We start from the raw sequence: 23,377 nt of genomic DNA, 5'->3' as shown, positions 1-23,377 counted from the left end.
TTAGAGTTTTTGTCACCATTTTTAATACAAACTTTTGACTATAAGAAAACATTTGTTTCATTCATCCATGATCCATAGTAATCTGGAGTACAAAATGCAAAATATTTACGATCTGAAGGGAGAAATTCCTTCTCATGTTTGTTTGGGTGAAACCTGGTTCTGAAAGCAGCATTCGTTATTTCTAGTAAGAAATTTGTCAGATTGAACAATAAACAATTAAAACCCACCACATTTTCTGCAGCATGGGTGAAGATTGTCATATTTTTGTTTTTTTGATATTTCTCTGGTATCGATGCATCCTTGAAAATCGAAGTATATCTTTACATGCACAGCATTTGGTATTGCAGCATTACTTACAGCAGCATACAAAAGTTTGGGCACCCCGGTCAAAATTTCTGTTACTGTGAATAGCTAAGTGAGTAAAATATGACCTGATTTACAAAAGTCGTAAAGTTAAAAATGGCACATTTCTTTAATATTTTAAGCAAGATTATTTTTTTTATTTTCATCTTTTACAGTTTCAAAATAACAAAAAAAGGAAAAGGGCCCGAAACAAATGTTTGGGCACCCTACATGGTCAGTACTTAGTAACACCTCCTTTGGCAAGTATCACAGCTTGTAAACGCTTTCTGTAGCCAGCTAAGAATCTTTCAGTTCTTGCTTGGGGGATTTTCACCCATTCTTCCTTGTAAAAGGCTTCTAGTTCTGTGAGATTCTTGGGCCATCTTGCATGCACTATTGTTCTGAGGTCTATCCACAGATTTTTGATGATGTTTAGGTCAGGAGAATGTGAGGGCCATGGCAAAACCTTCAGCTTGCACCTCTTGAGGTAGTCCATTGTGGATTTTGAGGTGTGTTTAGGATCATTATCCTGTTGTAGAAGCCATCCTCTTTTCATCTCCAGCTTTCTTTTTAAACAGATGGTGTGATGTTTGCTTCCAGAATTTGCTGGTATTTAATTGAATTAATTCTTCCCTCTCCCAGTGAAATGTTCCCCATGCCACTGGCTGCAACTCAAGCCCAAAACTTGATCAATCCACCCTCATGCTTAACAGTTGGAGAGGTGTTCTTTTCATGAAATTCTGCACCCCTTTTCCTCCAAAGATAACTTTGCTCATTGTGGCCAAAAAGTTCTATTTTAACTTCATCAGTCCACAGGACTTATTTCCAAAATGCATCAGGCTTGTTTAGATGTTACTTTGCAAACTTCTGACACTGAATTTTGTGGTGAGGATGCAGGAAAGGTTTTCTTCTGATGACACTTCCATGAAGGTCATATTTATTCAGGTGTTGCTGCACAGTAGAATAGTGCACCACCACTCCAGAGTCTGCTAAACCTTCCTGAAGGTCTTTCATAGTTAAACGGGAGTTTTGATTTGCCTTTCTAGCAATCCTACGAGCAGTTCTCTCGGAAAGTTTTCTTGGTCTTCCAGACCTCAACTTGACCTCCGCCATTCCTGTTAACTGCCATTCTTAATTACATTATGAACTGAGGAAATGGCTACCCGAAAATGCTTTGCTATCTTCTTATAGCCTTCTCCTGCTTTGTGGGCATCATTTATTTTAATTTTCAGAGTGCTAGGCAGCTGCTTAGAGGAGCCCATGGTTACTGATTGTTGGGACAAGGTTTGAGGAGTCAGGGTATCTATAAAGCTTTGAAATTTGCATCACCTGGCCTTTCCTAATGATAATTATAAACAAGCCATAGCCCTAACAAGCTATTTAAGGTCTGAGATCTTGGTAAAAGTTATCTGAGAGCTCAAATCTCTTGGGGTGCCCAAACGTTTGCATGGTGCTCCTTTCCTTTTTTTCACTCTAAAATTGTACAAAACAAAAATAATACACTAATCTTGCTTAAAATGTTGAAAAGAATGTTTCATCTTTAACTTCATGACTTTTGGAGATCAGTTCGTCCTCTACTCACTTAATTATTCACAGTAACAGAAATTTTGACCAGGGGTGCCCAAACTTCTGCATGCAACTGTACATTGAAAAAAAATTGTAAACTTGTAAGTATAAACTTGTATGAACTTTCTCTATATTATTAAAATACTAACATGCATTGTTTTAAAGCCCCTAACCATTAACTACTACATTAAGCAGTGGATTAGAGTATGGAGTCATAGAGCACAAAAACAGTTTTGCCTGCCCTGCCACATCAATGCTGTTAATTATTTATCTATATGAATCCGATTTACCAACATGTGATCTGTGCCCTTTTAGGCCTTGGCATGCCTATGCTTATCTAGTGACTGACCAAATCCTAAACCCATTCTTCTGCTTTGAGGAAATATTTGCTGCCATCCACCCCATCAAAGTCCAATAAAATTTAATTCACATGAAATTTCTTGTTTTGTTTTGTGTTCTTTCGATATAAATTTCCACCTAAACCTGGTGTTTAAATGTGTCAATTTTTATCTTGAACATGCTCTTCGATTCTGCCTCAACTCTCTTTGAGGCGGAGACTTTCAAAATCCTTCAGCCTGTGAAAAATTAATTTCAGTCCAGAATAGATCGCCTCTTATTTTAAACAGTAACTCCTTGTTCTAAGTCCTTAACTAGGGGAAACATCCTCCCCAAGTCTAGCCCATGGAACTTTCTAAGAATTTTGTACATTCCAATGAAATCACCTTTCATTCTTCCAAATTCTAGTGAACAAAGAAGTAGTTTACTTGATCTCTCATCCTATGACATCCCAGAAACAAGTCTGTTGAATCTTCGCTACAAGTATATCTGTTGCAAGTATATCCATTTTAAGGTAAGGAGACCAAATGCTTCTCTTCTGTTTGTAACTATGCTGTCAATCACAACTGCTATTCAGAAGCATATGAATATCTCTCAGCAATACGTTTCTGTCCCTGCTTCTTAGCTCCGCCTAAAGCTAAGATTCTTTCAGAAGTCATATCATTCCTTACAAATACTGCCACCTCAGCTTTTGGTTTTTTTTGTTTGCCTCTCCCAAGCACTCTTGATGAACTGGTTCCCATCTAAGGTTACCAAAGCCACATCTTGTAACAGCAATTAAATCTTGGTCTTTTCTCCTCATCAATTTATCTCCCCGGTTGCAGATACAAAGTGCATTTCAATACAGTAGATTCTAGTTAATTGGGCCATCGGTTAATTGGGGCATCCGCTAATTGGGGCAACCGCTTATTTGGGACAAGTCTTAAAGAACAATAATTGAGAAAACTGCCAGGATTCCCTTAGTTTACTGGGGACATTATGCTGCTAAAATTGGGGCAGGAGATTGTTTCTAACTAGCATCAGTCACATGTACCTATGTGGCTGTTAAGACACTACACAGTGCTTAGAGCAAATTATTTTCAAAAGCATCAATTGTGTTCAAAAGGTAGTGATTTTTGTCACTGATAATATATTATAGGAAAGATGTCAACAAAATAGAGAGAGTACAGAGAAGATTTACTAGAATGTTACCTGGGTTTCAGCATCTAAGTTACAGGGAAAGGATGAACAAGTTAGGCCTTTATTCTTTGGAGCATAGAAGGTTGAGGGGGGACTTGATAGAGGTATTTAAAATTATGAGGGGGATAGATAGAGTTAACGTGGATAGGCTTTTTCCATTGAGAGTAGGGGAGATTCAAACAAGAGGACATGAGTTGAGTTAGGGGACAAAAGTTTAAGAGTAACACGAGGGGGAATTTCTTTACTCAGAGAGTGGTAGCTGTGTGGAACGAGCTTCCAGTAGAAGTGGTAGAGGCAGGTTCGGTATTGTCATTTAAAAGTAAAATTGGATAGGAGAAAAAGAATGGAGGGTCAGTAGGACTCGGTGAGAGTAAGCATTCGGCACGGACTAGAAGTGCCGAGATGGCTTGTTTCCGTGCTGTAATTGTAATACGGTTATAATTGGTGAGAAATAAGCATTAAGACAATTCAGAACTGCTTTGCTCACTGTGGTTTCAAGCACTCAGACTGGGGGGGTGCCAGAAATGGACGGCAGAGAAAAATGAAACGATTTTGCTACTCCAACCAGTTAGAAACTATGAAGATATCGGCAATCATCTTGAATGTAGAAAATGGATGTAGGAAGACGGCTGATTTTGTTCATTTGTGTCAGTAGGATCCTAAATTCCTCTGCTTGGTGAAAACCGAGAGGTTAACCCGTGTGAAACGCGACAGATGCTGGTAAGTGCCAGAAGGCAACTGAAGGGAAATGTTACAAAAGCACTGATGTGATTAAAGGCGGCGTGAGAGCAGACAGAAACTTGAAAAGTGAATCATTTTCGCTGGAATCGAGGGGAAAGGACGAAGTATCGTTTCGTCATACATGAAGGTAATTATTCGTCTTATGGCTGAGGCCGGCTATTACACTATCCAGCGGAATGGTGACCGAGAAAGGGAAAAGCGAGAAAACAGTTTTCAAAAACCAGACGCCTCACAAAAAGCGCCAGTTTGACGCTTGAGGGCGACAGCGGCTATTTGCGACGCTCCCTGATCGGGGAGGAAGGAGCCGACACTGCGCCTCCGCCGCAGCTGCATTACGTGCCCGAGAGACCGGGGCCGGCCGCAGGATCGGACGCTGTTTCGGCCTCCTACTATTTATCCAATCCCTGGGACCCTACTGTCAGGAGGGCTGCGGCGAGCTCCAGGCCGAGGATAAGACCGCAGTTGGTCTGGACTCCGAGAGCCGGTGAGTGAAGTGGAAAATGGGGAAGGTGTCGGGCTCCCGGGAAGGGGAGGCCCGGTCCGACGCGCTGGTTGCCCTTCACGTCTTCATCGCCTCTCCGGGGGCCTAGCGCGGCACCGGCGGTCGGCAGTCAGGCCTCCTCGGCGGGAGTACCCCTTCTCGCCACCGGGTCGTAACGACCTGGCCGATAAGCGGCCGCTCCGAGACCGTGGTGGCCGAGGCTTGTCTTTGTGTGCGGGGAAGGCGGCGGAACTGCTGCTCGGTGACTCAGGTTTTTTCTTCCCGTAAGTCGAGAGAGGTCCACCAGTTCGGCTGGCAGCGCGGTCACGACCTTCCGCCAGAGCTGCGGCGAGTGTCCCGGAGGCCAGGCCTGCTGGGCCTGTGTGTTGGTTCCGACGTTACTGGGCGGCCGGAGGCTGAGCCTGGCTGTGCAATTAAAGTGACAGTGCAGTCGAATCCAGTCCTGAGCTTACTTAAATGGCGACTTCGACCTGAGGAGAGCATGGGGGAGGGGAGTGGTGCATCAATTTCGGGTGAAAATCACTTTCTGCTAACCTTTCATGTTAGCTGTTTAAAGCTGTAAGACAGTTGTATGCGAAGAGCTGATGTTAACGATTAGTTTGCTATCGATCAGGTTTGTTTTCACTAATCGTGAATTTACGGTCATCTGTCTCTCTCCAGTGACTTTCTTATCTGCCAGTCCCTTTAACTCGAGAGAAGAACACTGGGAATTACATATTGAAGCGGCCTCAGCATGGCCGATGTGGACCCCGATACGTTGTTAGAATGGCTGCAGATGGGCCAGGGCGACGAAAGGGACATGCAGCTGATAGCATTGGAACAGCTGTGTATGCTCCTTCTTATGTCCGATAACGTGGACCGTTGTTTTGAAACGTAAGTAAAGCTGATAGTTGCTGGTTTTGCTTTTAGTTCACTTTTACTGCCTGCTAGATTGCAAAATATGTTTTATTGCTCAGTGGTGGTTTGTTTGTTCAATCGCTTATTTGTGAGATTTATTTCAGCAGAGAGATCAAGACTATTTAAGTACTGAGTCCTAGATTTGTTTCTGATTTAGAATTCTATGTAAAAGGAAGTCCCTCAATGTTTTACGTTGAAAAGAAACGCATCGTTTGGCAGGACTGGAGATGTTTAAAGCATTCTGAGTAGCTGAAGTACCAGTTGAGATATTCAAAAATGTAGCTTTAGATCTACATGTTTAGAGTAGAACTATATATCATTTATATTATCCGAGCCAAATCCTGTAGTCCACTGGAAGGTTAAGGCTTAATAGAGTGAGGGTGGGAGGATGTTTCCTATGGTGGGAGAGTCTAGGACCAGAGAACACAGTCTCAGAATAGAGTGGTGTAATTTTAGAATGGAGATGAGGAGGAATTTCTTTAACCAGGGAGTGGTAATCTGTGAGATTCTTTGCTATGGGCAGTAGCGGAGGCCAAGTCTTTATATTTAAGGCAAAGGTTGATAGATTCTTGATTAGTCAGGGCATGAAGAGATATGGGGAAGAGACTGGGGGTAAGAGGAAAATTAGATTAGATGAAATACTGGAGCAGACTCGATGGGCCAAATGGCCTAACTCTGTTCCTATATCGTATGGGTTTACCTTTGTTGTCAGGCTGTGCTGTTGCATGCACAATACAATGTCTGAATGTTGGAAACATCTGCAGGTCAGGCAGCAACTGGTCCAAGACCCTTGTTGAAATTATTCATGATGGTGGGAGTATGAGGTGAAGAGAGGCCTGTATTCAAAAGAGATTTGGCAAATGAGAGGTCTCATTAAAACAGACAAAATACTGATGGGAAAATAAAAATAAACTACAGATTCTGGAAATCTGAAATAAAACCAAAAAATGCTGGGTAGCTGAGCAGGTCAGGCAGCATTTGTGGAAAGAGAGTTAAGTTAGACGACAGATTTGAAAGAACTTCAGGTCAGAAATCTTTCATCAGAGCTGTTCATTCTTTTGCCCTTCAAGTGGGTTTTAAGTATTTTGGTGATTTTCAGTGATGGATTTTGTTGAGTTTTGATTGGGAAATAAAAATTATGCTGTGCTTTCTTCATATAAACTTTATGGAATTGGTGCAATTCGTTGTCTTATTATCTGTGTAAAATAAATTCCTTTTCCTGAAGTGGCTCATTTTTCTGGCACATACGAAAGATACATGCCTGTGTCAGAAAGAGGTAATTATGAAGATGGTGCACATTGTAGTTTTCATTATCAATGTAGCACTGTAATTTTCTTCTGAGATGTCACCTTCTAAATCAACCGTGCCTCTGAAGATCTCTTTAGTTCCCATAAAAATATAATGGTATAATACAAAGTTTATTTGTCTATTGATCAAAATGAAAACCTAATTGAACAGTTATTCAGTTTTCCTGCCTAAGCTTTAAGGTAAAATATTCTGAGGTCATGAAAGTAACTGCACAGACAGGAACTTGTTCTTTCCATTTTTTAAAATTTCAGATGGAAATATCTTGATACTTAGTAAATGGGTCACTAATACCACCTTTTATATCTCCAGAGTTCACGTTGAAGGGTGCAGGTTATTGGCTGTTGATATCACAAATATTAATGAAACTTCATGATCTTCTCATAAATCTCATGTATATTTTTTTGTTTATTGCAGCTAGATATTTGCATGCTTTGTTAATTGAGAGCATCCTCGCCTATTCACACTCTACTTTGCTCTTCCTCTCTTTTTAAAGTCTGTTTTGAAAAGTTCTTAGAATTTCTTTCTTGAGTCTGGACCTTTTGAAGTGTGTTGGGCATTGTTCAACATTTGAACATTAGTCTTTGCATTTGAGGGTTTAAACAAAAATTCATTCATCTGCAAGTAGTTTCATTCATTTAAATCTCTGAATAATAATCAATATTAACTTTTCTTTTTCGGTCTTTTTATTGAATCTTTCAAAAACAGATACATAAGTCATAATAGTACAAAGGGAGTTAGATTACATTGTTGACAGTTAACACATGAATAAAAACTATAGGTAACAGCATATAATAGACCTCCCAAACCCTAAATATAAACGGGATACCAGAAAAAATAAAAAGATGGAAAAAAAACCCAAATTGAAAAAACAAAACCAAAATATACTAAACACAACTAAACCGAGACTTTAAAAAAAACCAAGCTAGGTTATTCTATTACATCAAAAAAATTATTAGTGTTGTCAGCTCCGCTCCTCTACTCAAATTAATGAATAATATAAACGAATCGGAAAAGGTCAAATTACATTCTGTGAAAGTATTGAATAAAAGGCCTCCAAGTTTCCTCAAATTTAACTGAGGAATTAAAGGTACCACTTCTAATTTTTTCTAAATTTAAACAGGATATAGTTTGAGAAAACCATTGAGATGTAGTTGGAGGATATTAATAATAATATTAACTGATTATTTATTTTTGCTTGGTATTTTAACCAATCATTTAACAATACCTTAACAACATTGACAATTGAATCAGTGTTGTTAGTTCTGTCAAACCAGTTTTTAATTTTTTTTTCTTCTAAAAGAACAATGAAAGTCATATGGAGAACTTCGCCATAGTTCATTTTATGCCCTGAAGGACGAGTATATTTGTCTTTTGAATATGTCTCTCTGTTTATCTTCTTTAAAAATAGACAATTTGTTTCCTGAGATCTGGAGAAATATTTCTTGAGTTGACAGGAATGCAGCAAGTTGTGCTTTATGATTTGGAGTCCTTTGCAAAATATTTTTTCAGTCCAAGCTGGACTTGCATTACCAAAGAAGGGTTTTGGTATGAAGCAAATGCGAGTTAACATTTATGTTTGTTTAGTAAACTATTTCCTAGGCAAGCAGCACTATTTTACAACAGAATTTATACTCCCAGGCAAAATGCTGCAGGAACTGCACATCTGGACTGAAAACCTAAAATACTAGAGACTCTGAACAGCTGAACAAATGTGCGAGAAGTCTTTAATTTGAACTGTAAATGGTAGAGTTGAAAAAATGTGGTGTTGGTCATGATTAATTCAATATGAGTGCAAGATAAAAAGCAGGTGATAAACAAACGACGAGTTCAGAAATGGTAAAGTTAGTCTCAAAATAGAGATGCATATCTTCAAAAGGTATAATTCAATTGCATTTGCTCCCATTTTATTAATGCATTGAGATGAGAGGAAGTTGTTGAAGGCAATCACTGCAAACAACAGTTTGTGCCTGAATGTACCTCTTCAGTTTTGCAGGATGGTTGGGTATTTGTATTCATGTAGAATGCTGTGATTCCAAATTTAGTTTTCCAGTGGGTATACCAATTTTATATAGCACTTTTCGCAATCTCAAGATGCCTTCCAGCCAATGAAATGCTCTTGCTGTTATAAACTGGAAAGTGCCACATACTGTTCCCATGAGAAACAGTGTAATGCTGATCATCCATGTTTTCAAAATGATGCTTGTTAAGGGACAGAATTGTAGACTTGCTTGTTCTTTTAAAAATCACTGTGGGATTGTTCACATTCTCCTGAGAGTGCAGGAAGAACCTTGGTTTAAATTCATATCTGAAAGAACTCCCTTTGAGAAATCTAAATGTCATTGACTAGTTTATTGTATTGAAGTGACTGCAGAATAATACAGCATTATATCATGATGAAAAATTGTGGTGTGGAATTGAGGCTTTATTACAATGTACTGTAGGTGGATGATCATGTTTATAAGAAATAATATTGTATGCAATTACTACAGAGACTATGAACACAAACATTGTACAAACAAGTTGTGAGAGGTGAGTTGGATAAAAGATTGGGCTTATTAAAGTCCTCATGGGTTAATTGTGGTGGAATTGACTGAAGTATAAAGTGAATACTTTGGAGGAAAGTGGATGAATTGAGAGCTTCCTTGTTCAGTCCTTGAAGCATTTTGATAGATATCAGTAATTTACCTGGTCAAAGTCAGTATTTTCATGTTCACAGAATGTGACCTAGTGATTCTTTGACGTACCAATGTTTTGAATCTTAATTTCTGAGATACTCGTTTCCAACTTTTTTTCTTTAAATATGCTCATTAAGCTGTCTGATTCCACAGGCAGTGATGAGCTCAAGGTAGCTTTATTGCTTGGCCAGATCCTACTGATATTTTACTGGATTCATTCTTTAATGTGCACACAGATTATTTTACATTTGCTCAAAGGTTATTGAAGGTCATTGTCTATTTTCCAGATGTTAATTTTACAGCAATGTTTGGTGGGTATAATTGGAATTGAAACTTCATTTTTGTCACTTGTTTCTCCAGGTTATCTTCAAGTTACCATGGAAATGCATCATAATGGCAACATCATTAATTTACATTTTAAATAGAGTCAGAGTTAACCAACACAGAAATGGGAGCCTATTGCCCAATTTGCCTATCCAACCAATTTGCCTTTCTGAGCTAGCAGGGAAAACAATCCTAGCCTATTTAGTGTCTCCTTATAATCAAATCACTCTGGTCCCAAAAAGATCCTTGGGCATCTTCTATGCACCCTCTCTAGCTGAAAACACATCCTTCCTGCAGTATGCTGCCAGAACTACACATATTCCAAGTGCGGTTTTGCAATGTCTTGTATAGCTACAACATTGGGACTTGCTGTATAAGCTGTTGTGGAACTTGGTGTCTTAACCCTTAACTTTCTATCTGTTTTCCAAATATATTTCTATTTTGGTATATCCCAGTAAATGTCTAACTCCCAGAACAAGCCTTCATTATAACATTCCATCACTTTGCTCACACACTCTGTCCATGTTTTCTGTGTTCTCATTCTTGTTGCCGTACATCCATAGTGCTGCTTCCATTAAGAATGGTCCAATGACAAGTAGGGGTTCTATTATTTATGTTTCTTGTAATGAGATAGGTAGTGCACTGACCCTCTTCCTGGTTTCCTATGGTTAGTAGTGGATTGCTGCCGAGTGATCTAGCCCTGATCTAAGCTGAAACTTCATTTTGCATTTCACCAGACGTGTAGTGAACTTGAAGATTTGGATTACAAGTGACAGAAATAGAACATAAAACAGTACTGCACAGTTCAGGCTCTTCGGCTGATGATGTTGTGCCAACCCGAATCCTAACTGCTCATTTATATTTTACACTGTAATTACTTCAAAAACAAGCTTTCTAGAAGAACTCTTAAAATTTAATTAGTACATTGACAATAATCCTTTAAATAAGTCATTTTTGTTCAGAAAATTAACATTTAAGATTACTCCCCAAATATTCAAAGCTACCTCCCAAAATACCAATTTCAAATTCTCAATTTGATAATATGCTAATTATGAATTTCCTGAAATGTCAATTTCTTTTAAACATGTGGAAATCTCATTTCTAGGCACTTTTACAGTTCGATGTTTTTAGCTAGTGTGGAATCTGGGCATCTCTTGCTCTCAACCATATCAATTCTGAAGGAAAGAAAGAACACAACCTGAAAGCAAAAAGGAAATGAGAATTCTTCAATAGAACCTTTGCAAATACATAATGGAAAAAAAAATTGGAATAAACAGTTAATTTCCTCATTTTAAAAAGCATTTTAACACAGATTCCAAATTAAAAAAATGGATTGGTGGGGCTCTCACACAGTCATGTAACTTCTTAAAGAAGTTTATTTCATAGAAAATAACAGAATTTATTTTGAATCTCCTGCACGTTTATTTCATAGAAAATAACAGAATCTTCTAACTGGTCACATCCTATTCCAGAGGTGCCCATTCTCCGAATACAGATTTAACAAACATGGCTTTGTTCTCATTCTCTCATTCACTTCTCACTCTCACATTCCTTTTCTTTGTCCGAATCAAAATGAACTCTAGTTGCTGCACTTCAAGCAGCATTTTAAAACTCACAGACCATTCACATTTTAAACTATTTCAGGAAATTTGGAACTATTTAAGCATTAAATATTTGACAAAACAACTTGAGGTTGGTAGGTTAATTGGTCATTGTAAATTGCCCTCTGATTAGTTTAGGTTAAATCAGGAGTTGCTAGGCAGTGTAGCTTAAAAGGTTGGAAGGGTCCAACATTTACAGAGCTTTCTTGTATCTCAATTGACAATATACCATAGGATTTTTGATTATTTGACTTGTTTGTCTTAGTTGATGTGTCTTACTTTAGAACATTTAAAACTCAACTTTCCAGGACTATCCTTTATTATAGACCTTTGCTTTCACCCATACCTGGGCTTTTAAGACATTGGTCAAACTACATTTGGAGTATCTGAGGAATTTTGGGGCCAATATCTAAGGAAGGATGAGCTGGCATTGGAGATTGATCCTGGGAATGGAAGGATTAACATGTAAGAAGCATTAGATGGCTCTGGGCCTGTACTCGCTGGAGTTTAGAAGAATGAATGGGAATCTCAATAAAACCTATCAAATATTGAAAGGCCGAGATAGTGGACCTGGAGAGGATATTTCCTAAAGAGTCTAGGACCAGAGGCTGCAGCTTCAGAGTAGAAGGATGTCTCTTTAGCACAAATGAGAAGGAAGTTTAGGGCAGAGGGGTGAATCTGTGGAATTCACTGTACAGAGGGAAATAAATCAGCCATGATCAAACGGCCTAATTCTGCTCCTTTTCCTTATGTGTATCCTTATTTTCTGATCTTATTGAAAACATGTTATCTTTATTGTTACGGTGTTCTCTACAACACTGCAATATAAACTTAGAGTTCCACTTGTTGTATGTTGTGAAGTAAGGCAGACTTGAAAGTTGATAGCAACAAATGCTTTTGAATCTAAATTGAACCCAGTTGCACTCACATCTACTGTAATGAAGTGCTCTGGGAGGCTGGTCATAGCCAGAATCAACTACTGTCTAAGCAAGGACCAGGGCTTGCTGCAATTTGCCTAACAATGTTGGTTTACAGTGGGTGCAATCTCACTGGTTCTCCATTTGGCTTTGGATCACTTGGACAATAACAATATCTACATCAGGCTGCTGTTTATTGATTACAGCTTAGTGTTCAACACTGTCATACCCCCAGATCCTAATCAACAAGTTCCAAAGCCTGGGCCTCAGTTCCTCCATCTGAAACTGGATCCTTGACTTCCTCATACCTCAAAGACAAGTGCTCAGCCCACTACTCTACTCTCTGTGCACCCATGACTGTGGCTAGCCACAGCTCAAGTGCCTTCTATAAATTTGCGATTGACACAACTATTGGCAGAATTGCAGATGGTGACAAGGAAACATAGAATGTGAGGTAGATCAGCTGTTGAGTGGAGCAACATCCTTGCACTTAACGATAGTTGGCCCACTCACTACACACAGCGATTCATAGAAGGCTCGAGTGTTGCACCATGCTGCTGCAAAACAAACAAATTTCAGTGACATTAAACCTGATCCTGATTTATCTGTGTTTCTTTGGATTACCATGTCTTTGATTTTACTGAGGATGATATGTTCCAGGCGCTTGGAGGCGATTCACGAGAATGAAATTGGCTTGGAACTTCTTGGTCTGTAAATGGGGTTTCCAAGTTTGATTGTGACACTGAATATTTACATCTTGATTCCATTGTATTGATGATGATTCTAACACATTGTTGGACCTTCTTGGTTTGAATAAGAGGGTCATGAAAGCAAAGTGTTGAAACTTTGAGGAGAGAAACAGTAAGATATTTTGAGTTAATTAGAACTGAGAAAAAATTAAGCTAAAAGGAGTGGTGAAGCCTGATCTGTGATAAAGTGCAGGGCCAGCCAGACAAATTGTATAACAAATGATGATGAGGTCAGATGAAAGATGTGTTAAGCTATGTTTAGAGGAGGTAAAGCTTGGATAAGTGGAAGGAAGTCTGAAAGTTCCCTAGAGAGGGGAAAAAACTTGGTTAATATGAGATATAAAGCTGATTAATCTGGTGTGTTGCAAGTTCGATTCACTGATTTATTGGGTGCAAGGATAGAGGGGGCTTTGTCCTCAAGGACTAGACCTGAAGCCATGGTGTTTCATATTTGGAGCCACTCAGAGTGAGGGCTTAAAGTCATTGTGTTTCACCCGAGGAGTATGGCGTGGCATCCAGAACAAAGTCAGAGCTGCCCTCCCGGAGTTTTGCTCACCAGAAGTCAAGCTCTGTTGTAGCTGACTGCAGATGTTTTAGCTGCACTAATGGATTTGGGTCTCGAGCTGCAGGGTCACTTTTCAGCTGCCAGAGGAGAGGTGTCCGAACCATCACGCTCTACTGGGGGTGGTGTAGCACAGTTGTGACAACTGAGCAGTCTGGACTATATACATATAGTATATATGTACTATATGCATATATATTTGTCTAGTTGTGTTTTTATTAATCTATATGTGCTTGTATATGCAAGGACCGGGCCTCAAAGATATGGTGTTGCCTAGTAGATGTCGGGGGCCAGACAACAGATGATACTGGTGAGGTGGGAGGTCTGGATTCTTGGAGAGTGAACAAAGTCGTTTCATTTTGAAAAATGATTCTCCAGCTTTGACAAGAAATTGGCAAGTACGCTCTGGAAGTACTTGTACTACTGCTTAAGCTATCAGAGAGGCTGTTTTGTATACCATGGGTGTTTATTGAGCACATAATGATAAGAAAGTAGCTTTAATTATTAATATTGAATGGAGTGCATAAGTTGCAAAAGTGGACCCAAATACTTTGATAGAGAAGCTGCATGAGCACTACAGTGCTCATCCCCCAATGCATTATTCACATAAATATTACAACCAAGGATTTTGGTCAATTTAACTGAGAGTTTTTAGTTGTGAATCACAAGCTGCTGTTTTTCACAGAAGAGCCTCCAAAAACAAGGAAAAAGTGGTAAAGCATGAAAATCTAAAAATTCAAAAATTGAAGTGTCAGCATTTCAAAAGTATTCATTCCCCTTTGCTCAGTACTTAAATGAACCACCTCTTGCAGCTATTACAGCCAGTGGTCTTTTTGGTAAGTTTCTATTAGTTTTGCACAACATGAAAGAGCAATATTTGCCCATTCTTCATTGCAAAATTACTCAAGCTGTGCCAGGTTATTTGGGGAGCGGTGGTGGACGGCAATCTTGAAGTCTTGTCAGAGATGTTCGATTGGGTTAAGGTCAAGATTCTGACTGGGCCACTCAAGGAGATCAATTTCCTTCATCTGAAGCCACTCCATGATTACTCTGGCAATGTATGAGGGGTGATTGATTAGTTCATGGCCTAAGGTATCATGGCGAAGGAGTCAATTTTAGAAAATCTAGCACATTTATTTTTAACCCTCCTCTAGTGTTGCCACCGTGTCGTCGTGGACTTCCTTGGGTGATAAGCCCTTGAGACCGAGGTAGCGGATGACTGCACAAAGGCTGATGTTGTCCATTTTCTCAGAGAGCGCTTACTTGTAATTTTCAATTCTCTGAAATAGAAGTACCAAAAAAGTTATTAACTTCAGACTTTATGCATAATCACTGAAAGAGTTGAACTGCACGTGCATGTACCTTTTATCTTAAGCCACAAACTTATCAATCACCCCTGCTGTGGACCACTTTCTGAAGTCCAAGATGCCAACTTCTATAAAGAAGGGATCCTGTATACTCCACGACCGCTGGACTAAGTGTGTAAATGTAGGAGGGAACGATGTTGAAAAATAAATGAACTAGGTTTTCTAAAATTGACTCCTTCTACCTCAGGCCACAAACTTATCAATCACCCCATGTACCTTGGATTGTTGTCCTGATGGAAAATGAATTTCCTCCCCAGTTTAAGCTTTCGGGGAGCAGGTAGTAGGTTTTATAATCCAGGATCTCTCTGTTTTTAGCAGCATCCATCTTCCCAGTTATCTTGACCAGATTTCCGGTCCCTGCTGTAGAAAAGCATCCTCATAACATTATGCTACCTCCACCATGCTTTGCACCAGTGATTGTATTACCAGTTGATGTGCAGTATTAGGTTTACCACCACAAGTACCATTTAGTGTTGAGGCCAAAAAGTTCCACTTTAGATTCATCTGACCAGAAGACCTTCTTCCACATCTTTACAGTATCTTCTAAATGAAGCTTTGCAAGGTCTTGATGGGCAAAGATACGGTTTTGTTTTACCCAGGGTCCTTTCCACTCTTCCATAAACTCCCTTTTTATGCAAGAATTTTGAGATTGTGGAGCCATGAACTTCATCTCCATTTGTAGCCACTGACATCTGCAGCTCACTCAGAGTGACTGTTAGTGTTACAGTAGCCTCTCTTACCATTCTTCTCCAATAGATGTTGTAACTTTTAATGGAATATTGGACTGACACCATGAGATGATATTAAGTTGTCAAATCTACTGAAAAGTAAATAGTCATCCCTGTCTGTGCTCTATGTTTGGGGGCAGTGGAGAGGTTGGATGGGGTATTCAGAAGTTTCAATATGACTTCATGTAAATAAAGTTCATTTAGGTTGTTGAGATCAACTGAGCAGAATGCAGGCACTGATTGTGATGGTAAATGGGACATTCTAAGTTTGGTTAGTCCAGCAATTGTCTTGCAGTTTCTGTTCAACTAACCAAGTAACAAGTAATGAATGACGGGTATTTCAGTTTGTCTAAATAATTAAATGTATTCAGAAGCTGTCATTTTAGTTTCTGGAATTGTATAGTTGTATTTCCTACTTTTTCAAAATCAAATCAAATCAAGTTTTAATTATCATTCAAACCATACATGGATACAGTTGAACGAGATAGCATTCCTCTGGGACCAAGGTGCATAACATACATTCAAAATAGCGCGAGGAAAAAAATCATGCAGATTAACGGTACTGCTCCTGGCAATTTATCCTGTCATTCCACCAGTTGAACACTGGGGGGCAGCACCAATGGGAGAGGCTCTCTCCCCCTCCCCCCACCCCCAACTGATCATGGATGCTATGCTACACTGCCTCTGGCATCTCCTCACTTGAACTGTAGCAGCAGGCAAGCCCGCGGCTTTAAGCCTAGTCCTTGTTACAACCGAGGCCACGCTGCTGCCTTGTCGCTTGTCTTTCCACCAAACAAGGGAAATAGGCCTGTAGCATCTTAAGTTATCAATGTCCAACAGGGACTTGTGATTGCAAGAGAAATGTCCAAGACAGTCATAGTTACACTGCACACTGCCTTCGCACACCTTCAAGTGCCTCCGTTGCCTTCAAGTGGTAGACAGCAACTAGGTCAGCTCCTCCGAACCCATCTGACCAGTCTGCCAGCTTCTCATTCTCCAGTCAATCTGCTGGCTACTCCTTCGACATCTCGGCTGGATCCTCCAAACAACGAGCACATCACTGATATGGTTGACATACTGAACACGTAGTTCTTGGCGCCCAGTATAGTCTCACAATCATAAATAATACATTTTAAAAAGAAATGTGCACCTTTGGCTTGCCCCTGAGAGGTCGCTGTGTTTGAACTCGCCACCTTCTTGCCGGAAGATTCAATGAATCTACTTTCTGATTCATTGAATGTGTGTCCTGGAGAGGTGTTTAAAATAGAGTTGACAGAGGTGCTTTGGCTTAGCATTGCAGATTTAGCAACTGACATTAAGTACCGTTTGCTTTGTTTTTTCTGACATCCTCCTTCTTTGCTGAGGTGACGGTCTTTTGCTGTAGGGTTTTGCTTTTATCCTCATTGTTGAAACAGGAGGTAGGAATCAAATTGTAATGTGAAATCATCTGCATGCAAACCTACTTAATTTTACTTGAATTACCTCTGTTGACTGTTGTGCATAGCATTCAATTCTTCCAGTTTCTCACTGTGTTAATTTGTTTGCTTCTCTGACAAGTGTACTGTTAATTTCAAACTTACTTTTGAATGATCAGAAACAAGTTGTTCTCCACATCCTGACTCTATTGCCATCAGGCCACCCAATTGTAGGATATTAATGCACACAAATAAAAGTGTGAGGAAACTTTGGCATTATCAGATGAGATAGGGAATATTTGAGTACTTAGCAGTAGAGTAATATGAATTGAATGTTTTATGAAGGATCATCACTGTTTATAAAAATAAATATAAAGGATCTGTTTACAGAACAGCTAAGTTCTTATTTGGGCATGCAAAGCCCATCCTAAGTTCACAATTATACTCGACACAACTCAAGCTAAAAATAATTCAGCACTGTCAAATATTTATGCCCACAGTATTTGGGCTTAAGTAGAGGAGAGGGGTGGTTCTACTTAATTATATACATGATTAAAAAGCTGATTTCCTCAGCTGGTGTTTTGATATTACAGAAATGTTTTGGCTTGTGCTTATTGAGTATTCAGAGTTATTTTGTGATGCAAAGATGGAAAGAGTATGTTTTTGAATAACTAGTATTTCTTAGGAAACCAGATCAATTTTGGAAATCTGGTTTGTCCAACAGAACTTTTTTTTAGCTGCTATTGCCATCTGTTTATTTTCATTGTAAGAGAAATAATGCACTGGACATGTTCCTCTCGTTTTGTACCTGTATACCGCATTAAAACATGTTGCTTGCTTGCATGTCAGTATTCCTTTCTGCAGATAAGGGAAATGGGGTTTAAGGTGTCAAAATTTTATTGGTCTTGCTGATTAGTTTTCAGGGCTTGAAGATCACTTCTTAAAAGGTTCACAATAACTAGAAATAAAATATAAACCATGTCAAAAGAAAAATGTGGGGCTATGTGGGAGGCAAGGTTTAGAATGATTGTGAAGTAGGTTAAAAAGTTGAAACAGCATTGTGGGCTGAAGGGCCTGTACTGTGCTGTAATGTTCTATGTTTGTGTAGGATTGAGTATATTACTGGCACTGTCTGAACCCGTATTTTCTTTCTTAGAGAATATTGTGGGAATATTAAATTACTGCAAGTGTTTGAAGCAGTAATCTGGCATTTAACATTACAGTTGTGATCCAGCCTAACAAGACTCCTAACATTTATTTCGCAGTTCATCCAAACTCTTGAAAACTGTTTTGAAAGAGTGTTAGTTAAGATTTCAAATACTTTTTAAGAATAACTATAGACCTTGCAGGAGATATTAAATTGGAATCGTACTCCATATTTGAAATGATTGGGGCAGGACATATTTCAGATTTTGGATTTTTTTTTTATTTTGGCATATATAATACAATAATTTGGGATCACCATCATATCCAACTCTGAGTTTATGTGCTATGAGTAAGCAGTCTTGTTCATTACACGTGTACTTAACAGCAAAAAATATAAATCGCACATGGCTCTTGTAAATGCTCACCAAGCTCTGTGCATACATGACAGTCAAGACACATGCATTGAGATGTGCAGTCTCTATACACAGTGACTGATGTACGCATGTGTTGAGAAAAGTCAAGGCTTGGAAGCATACAAGTTGAGACAGGTCCACAGTACATGTACACATACATGTATGTCATGACATATGTCAAGTCAAGTCACTTTTTATTGTCATTTCGACCATAGCTGCTGGTACAGTACACAGTAAAAACGAGACAGCATTTTTCAGGACCATGGTGCTACATGAAACAGTACAAAAACTACACTGAACTACGTAAAAAAAAACACTAGACTACAGACCTACCCAGGACTGCATAAAGTGCACAAAACAGTGCAGGCATTACAATAAATAATAAGACAATAGGCACAGTAGAGGGCAGAAAATTGGTGTGCATGTGCACGTATATACACCACTTGTTTCATTCATGGCCCATAGGTTAACTGTTGACAAGCATGAACACAGACTTTAAGGATTATTGTAGCTGTGCAAAGCTTCATTCTCCACTGCCACTCGATCCCATAGACTCTGTGGCATAGAGGGAGGCAGATAGTATTCTGAGGTCACCCCCTTGCCTCTTTGTGCTGAGTATGTGACTGAGAATTGAGCAAGAGTGTGATCTGTCGAAGTGCGAAAAGTCACAACCAAATGAACTTTACCATCTGTTCCGATTGCAAATTTATGCCTTGAGAATTTTGTCTTTAGGGTGGACTGACCTCACTGGTCAGGCTATTTAATTGCCATATCTGTGAATGATTGTTCCTATCCATTGAGGAGTTGCATGCAAGATACTAACTTTTGGTAGCAAGTTCTGTAGAAGATGGGTTAACACATTTAGTTTGTGCATTCTCCCTGCCATTTACCCAAGGAAGAACCATTTTGCAGGTGTATTTCAAAGAGTGGTTCTGCTACAGTGTGGGGAGAATTTGTTCTGCTCTAATCAGTGTTCTCTGTTCCACAAGAGTGATGAAACTGTGCAGAGGGAACTTAACCCTGTGTCTCGCCACGGGAGTGTGTGATGGGACTTGCAGAAGGAGGAGGGAGGTGAATTTGTGGTCAGGAAGAGTTCTCTGCCACCACTACCATGACCCAGTACAAGGATGAGAGTAAAGAGGCAGCTATTAAAGATTGGCTCATGGAACTGTCAGTTTATTTAGGTGATGGAGAGACAAAAGGGAGCAATGTACATATTATGAAACTATTTAAATTGCTCATAAGAAGCAATGCATGATTTGAAATTTCTTTTTCTGTTGTAAATCTGATAAATTTTTCCAAGACAAGCAGACAATGAGAAGATGGGATGTAAAGCAGCATTTTTGCTGTGTCCTGTGTGCCTTCTCCACAGCTGCATAGATTGCTGTACAGGTTTTGCCTCTGTAGTAATACCCGTTTTCTGTGTCTGCTGTTTTCTTTGTTTACCCATCCCACACAAACTGTCTCTCAAACACTTTATATTTTGGTCCCTCATGCTTTGTATATGTTGTCTCGTGACTCATTAAAACACCTCCAATGTAATCGAATCATGTTGGACTTTTAATAATGTACCCCAGAAGCAGATGTGAGTCTTGATGAAGAGTCTTGGGCTGGAATGTTGACTGTCGGTTTTCCTCCATAGATGCTGCTTATCTGTGGAATTCATTGCCACAGTCGGCTGTGGATGCCTAGTCATTAGGTACATTTAAAACGGAGGTTCATCGGTTTTTGATTAGTAAGGGCATCAAATATTACAGGGAAATAAATCAGCTATGATGGAATAGTAGAGCAGACTTGATGGGCTGAATGGTGTAATTCTGCTCCTCTGTCGTAATGTAATGAACATATAATATGTACTGGGTACCTAAAACCTCACTGCAGCATTGAGAGAATGCCTGAATCAGCTGCTGAACAACAAAAAAACAACACACACAAAATGCTGGTGGAACACAGCAGGCCAGGCAGCAGGTCAGGACGAAGAGTCTCGCCCTGAGTTGTTGACAGCGCTTCTCCCTATAGATGCTGCCTGGCCTGCTGTGTTCCACCAGTATTTTGTGTGTGTTGTTTGAATTTCCAGCATCTGCAGATTTCCTCATGTTGAACAAAAAACAATGGCAGGTTTTCCATCTATAATTACATGATTTGATAACAAGATTACAGTACACTATTTGTATTTTACTTTTTTCAAGTTTTATGTAAGGTATAAAAACAATCAGCATTGTGGACTTGTTACAGTATTAGATTTTCATCAGTGACAATATTGGCAAACTCATAATTGTACTCAACTGCTTCGCTGTCAGCAATATCTTTAAGTTTTTAAAAAATCTTTAAAAATCGAATGCAGTGCCTTTTCTTAAATTTCTACAACCAACCTGCTGAATTGCCTTCAATTTTCATTTTATCATGATAGTTCATCTTTACTTGTTTCACGATCAGCATACTGTTAAGTAGCACATGTTCACTCCACTGATGAATCCATTCTTTCAATAAATGGAGATCTTCATTTTTTGCTTTATGCAGTGTTTCTCTATTTCTCATTAGTTTCTGTTCATTACCTATATGAGGTCACTTCTCAGAATGATCTGTGATGCATAGAGACCTACTTATCTCCTAGGAACCTTCCCAGTGCCTTGTGGAATTTTTAATTTGCAACATCATGTCAGCGCTCAAAATTTTTTTGATTTTGGTGGTTTTTGGAGTTTGGAATTTCAAACTCAACCTGTATTAGGCAGGATCTAGGAAAAGTTAATAGGGAACAGCTGTTTTGGGGCAAATGCTCACCTGTCATGTAGTGAGTGTTTGAACACCAACTGTGCATAGTTCAGGAAACCTTCAAGAGGAAGGACAAGGATAGTAAGGTAAAGAAATCTTGGATGTGGAGAGAGGTGAATTTAGTCAAGAAGGAAAAGGAAATGTATGTAATGTTTGGGAAGCTAAAAATGAAATAAAGCCCTGTAGGGTTATAAAGAATCCAGAAAAGATCTTAAGAGAATTAGGGAAGATGGGAAGTGCTTAAGAAGTTCCTCTGTCAAGTATGATTGTAGAGAATTCCTAGGTATTTTATAAGTACATCAAGAATAAAGGAGGGTATGTGTGCTTGGAGGTAAAGGATGTGAGTGTCATCTTAAGTGAGTATTTTGTGTCAATATTTAAGAAAAAGAAGGAAGCGGAGGAAAGGGAGATCAGCGTAGTGATGCTAACATGCTATGGCATTTTGAGATAAAGAAGATAGTGTTGGGTTTATGAAAGAACATTAAGGTGCAGAAGTCTCCAGGGTCTGACAGGATATACCCAGGTTACTAAGGAGCAAGCAGTGAGTTTTCTGGGGCCTTAATCAATAATTTTGTGTGTATCTCTCTCTCTATCAATGGAGGAGGTCCTGAAGGACTGATGAGTAGCTAATATTTTTCTTGAAGGAAAATGGGATGATCCTTGTGAGTCTCATGTCAGTGGTAGGGAAGTTACTGGAGAGGATTGTTAGGAATAGGATATGTGAGTCATTCGAAGATACAAACAGCATGGCTTTCAGGTTATGAATTATGAACTTAATTTAGTTTTTTGACAAGGTGATGAACATGAGTGATGCAGATCAAGCTGTGGATGTTGTTTACATGGATTTTATTACAGTGTTTAAAAAGGTGTTTCATTGGATGCTCATGTAGAAGATTAAGATACATGGTCTCTATAGTGAATTGGCTGTTTGTATTCAGAATTGGCTTGCTCATAGAAGATTGTGTTGTGGTCAATGAGACTTATTCTGGCTGGAGGTCTGAGACAAATGGTGTTCCGCAAAGATCCGTACTGGGACAATTGTACTTTGTGATTATACATCAAGTAGATGAGAATGTAGATGGATGAGTTGGTAAATTTTCAGTTGATGCATAGATTGGTGGTGTTGATGGTGCAGAAGAGTGGCAAAGGATACAGCAGTATATAGCTCATTCATAAAAATGAGGGGAGAAATGGCAAATGGAGTTTAGTTCAGCCATTGTGTGGTGTTGCATCCAGGGAGATCGAGCATAAAGAGACAGTATACTGTTAATGGCAAGACCCTTGACATTGCTGATGCACTGTGAGATATTGGTGGTCTGGTCCACAGCTCCCTGAAAGTGGTAAAGAAGGAATAAGGCATGTTTGTCTTTATTTGTTGAGGAATTGAGTTCAAAAATTGGGAAGTTATGTTGAAACTTCATAAAACTCCAGTTCAGCTGCATCTGGAGTATTGCATTCAGTTCTGGTTGCTCTATTATATATTCTATTATATTGGGGTTTTGGAGAGGTTGCAGAAACTGTTTGCCAGAAAACTGCCTGCATTAGGGCGCAAGTGCTATAAGGAGAGGTGGAGTTATTTTCTCTGTAGTGGTGGATGCTGAAATGAGATCTGTTAGAGCTTTATGAGATGAATAGATAAACAACCAGTATCTTTTTCCCAGGGATGGAATGTCCTGTACCAGAGGGCACACTTTTAAGGTGAGGTGATAAGCAGAGTAATTTTTTTTGTTATGCAGAGTGGTGGGTGGCTGGAAAACTCTGTGTGGAATGGTGGTGGAGGCAGATATAATAAGAGCATTAGAAGTAGGAGCAGAATTAGGCCATTCAGCCCATTGAG

General features: G+C 39.2%; 1 protein-coding gene across 4 annotated transcripts in view; it reads left to right on the top strand.

Moving 5' to 3' along the window:
* Positions 1 to 454: 454 nt before the first annotated feature.
* Positions 455 to 23,377, top strand: part of hectd1 (HECT domain containing 1) — a 92,355-nt gene continuing 69,432 nt past the window's right edge. Inside the window, exons 1-3 of one of the 4 annotated variants that reach the window (XM_059956152.1) lie at positions 455 to 2,758; positions 4,079 to 4,648; positions 5,327 to 5,539. In XM_059956152.1, coding sequence (XP_059812135.1) covers positions 5,400 to 5,539 — 140 coding nt within the window. In that variant the 5' untranslated portion in view covers positions 455 to 2,758; positions 4,079 to 4,648; positions 5,327 to 5,399. Of the gene's footprint in view, positions 2,759 to 2,796; positions 4,649 to 5,326; positions 5,540 to 23,377 lie in introns of those variants that run through there. The other 3 variants (XM_059956172.1, XM_059956144.1, XM_059956162.1) reach the window with 3 other exon arrangements.

Source organism: Hypanus sabinus, chromosome 2 (genome assembly GCF_030144855.1).
Source record: "Hypanus sabinus isolate sHypSab1 chromosome 2, sHypSab1.hap1, whole genome shotgun sequence".
NCBI classification, from domain to species: domain Eukaryota; kingdom Metazoa; phylum Chordata; class Chondrichthyes; order Myliobatiformes; family Dasyatidae; genus Hypanus; species Hypanus sabinus.
This window is presented reverse-complemented; position numbering and strand designations above follow the sequence as displayed.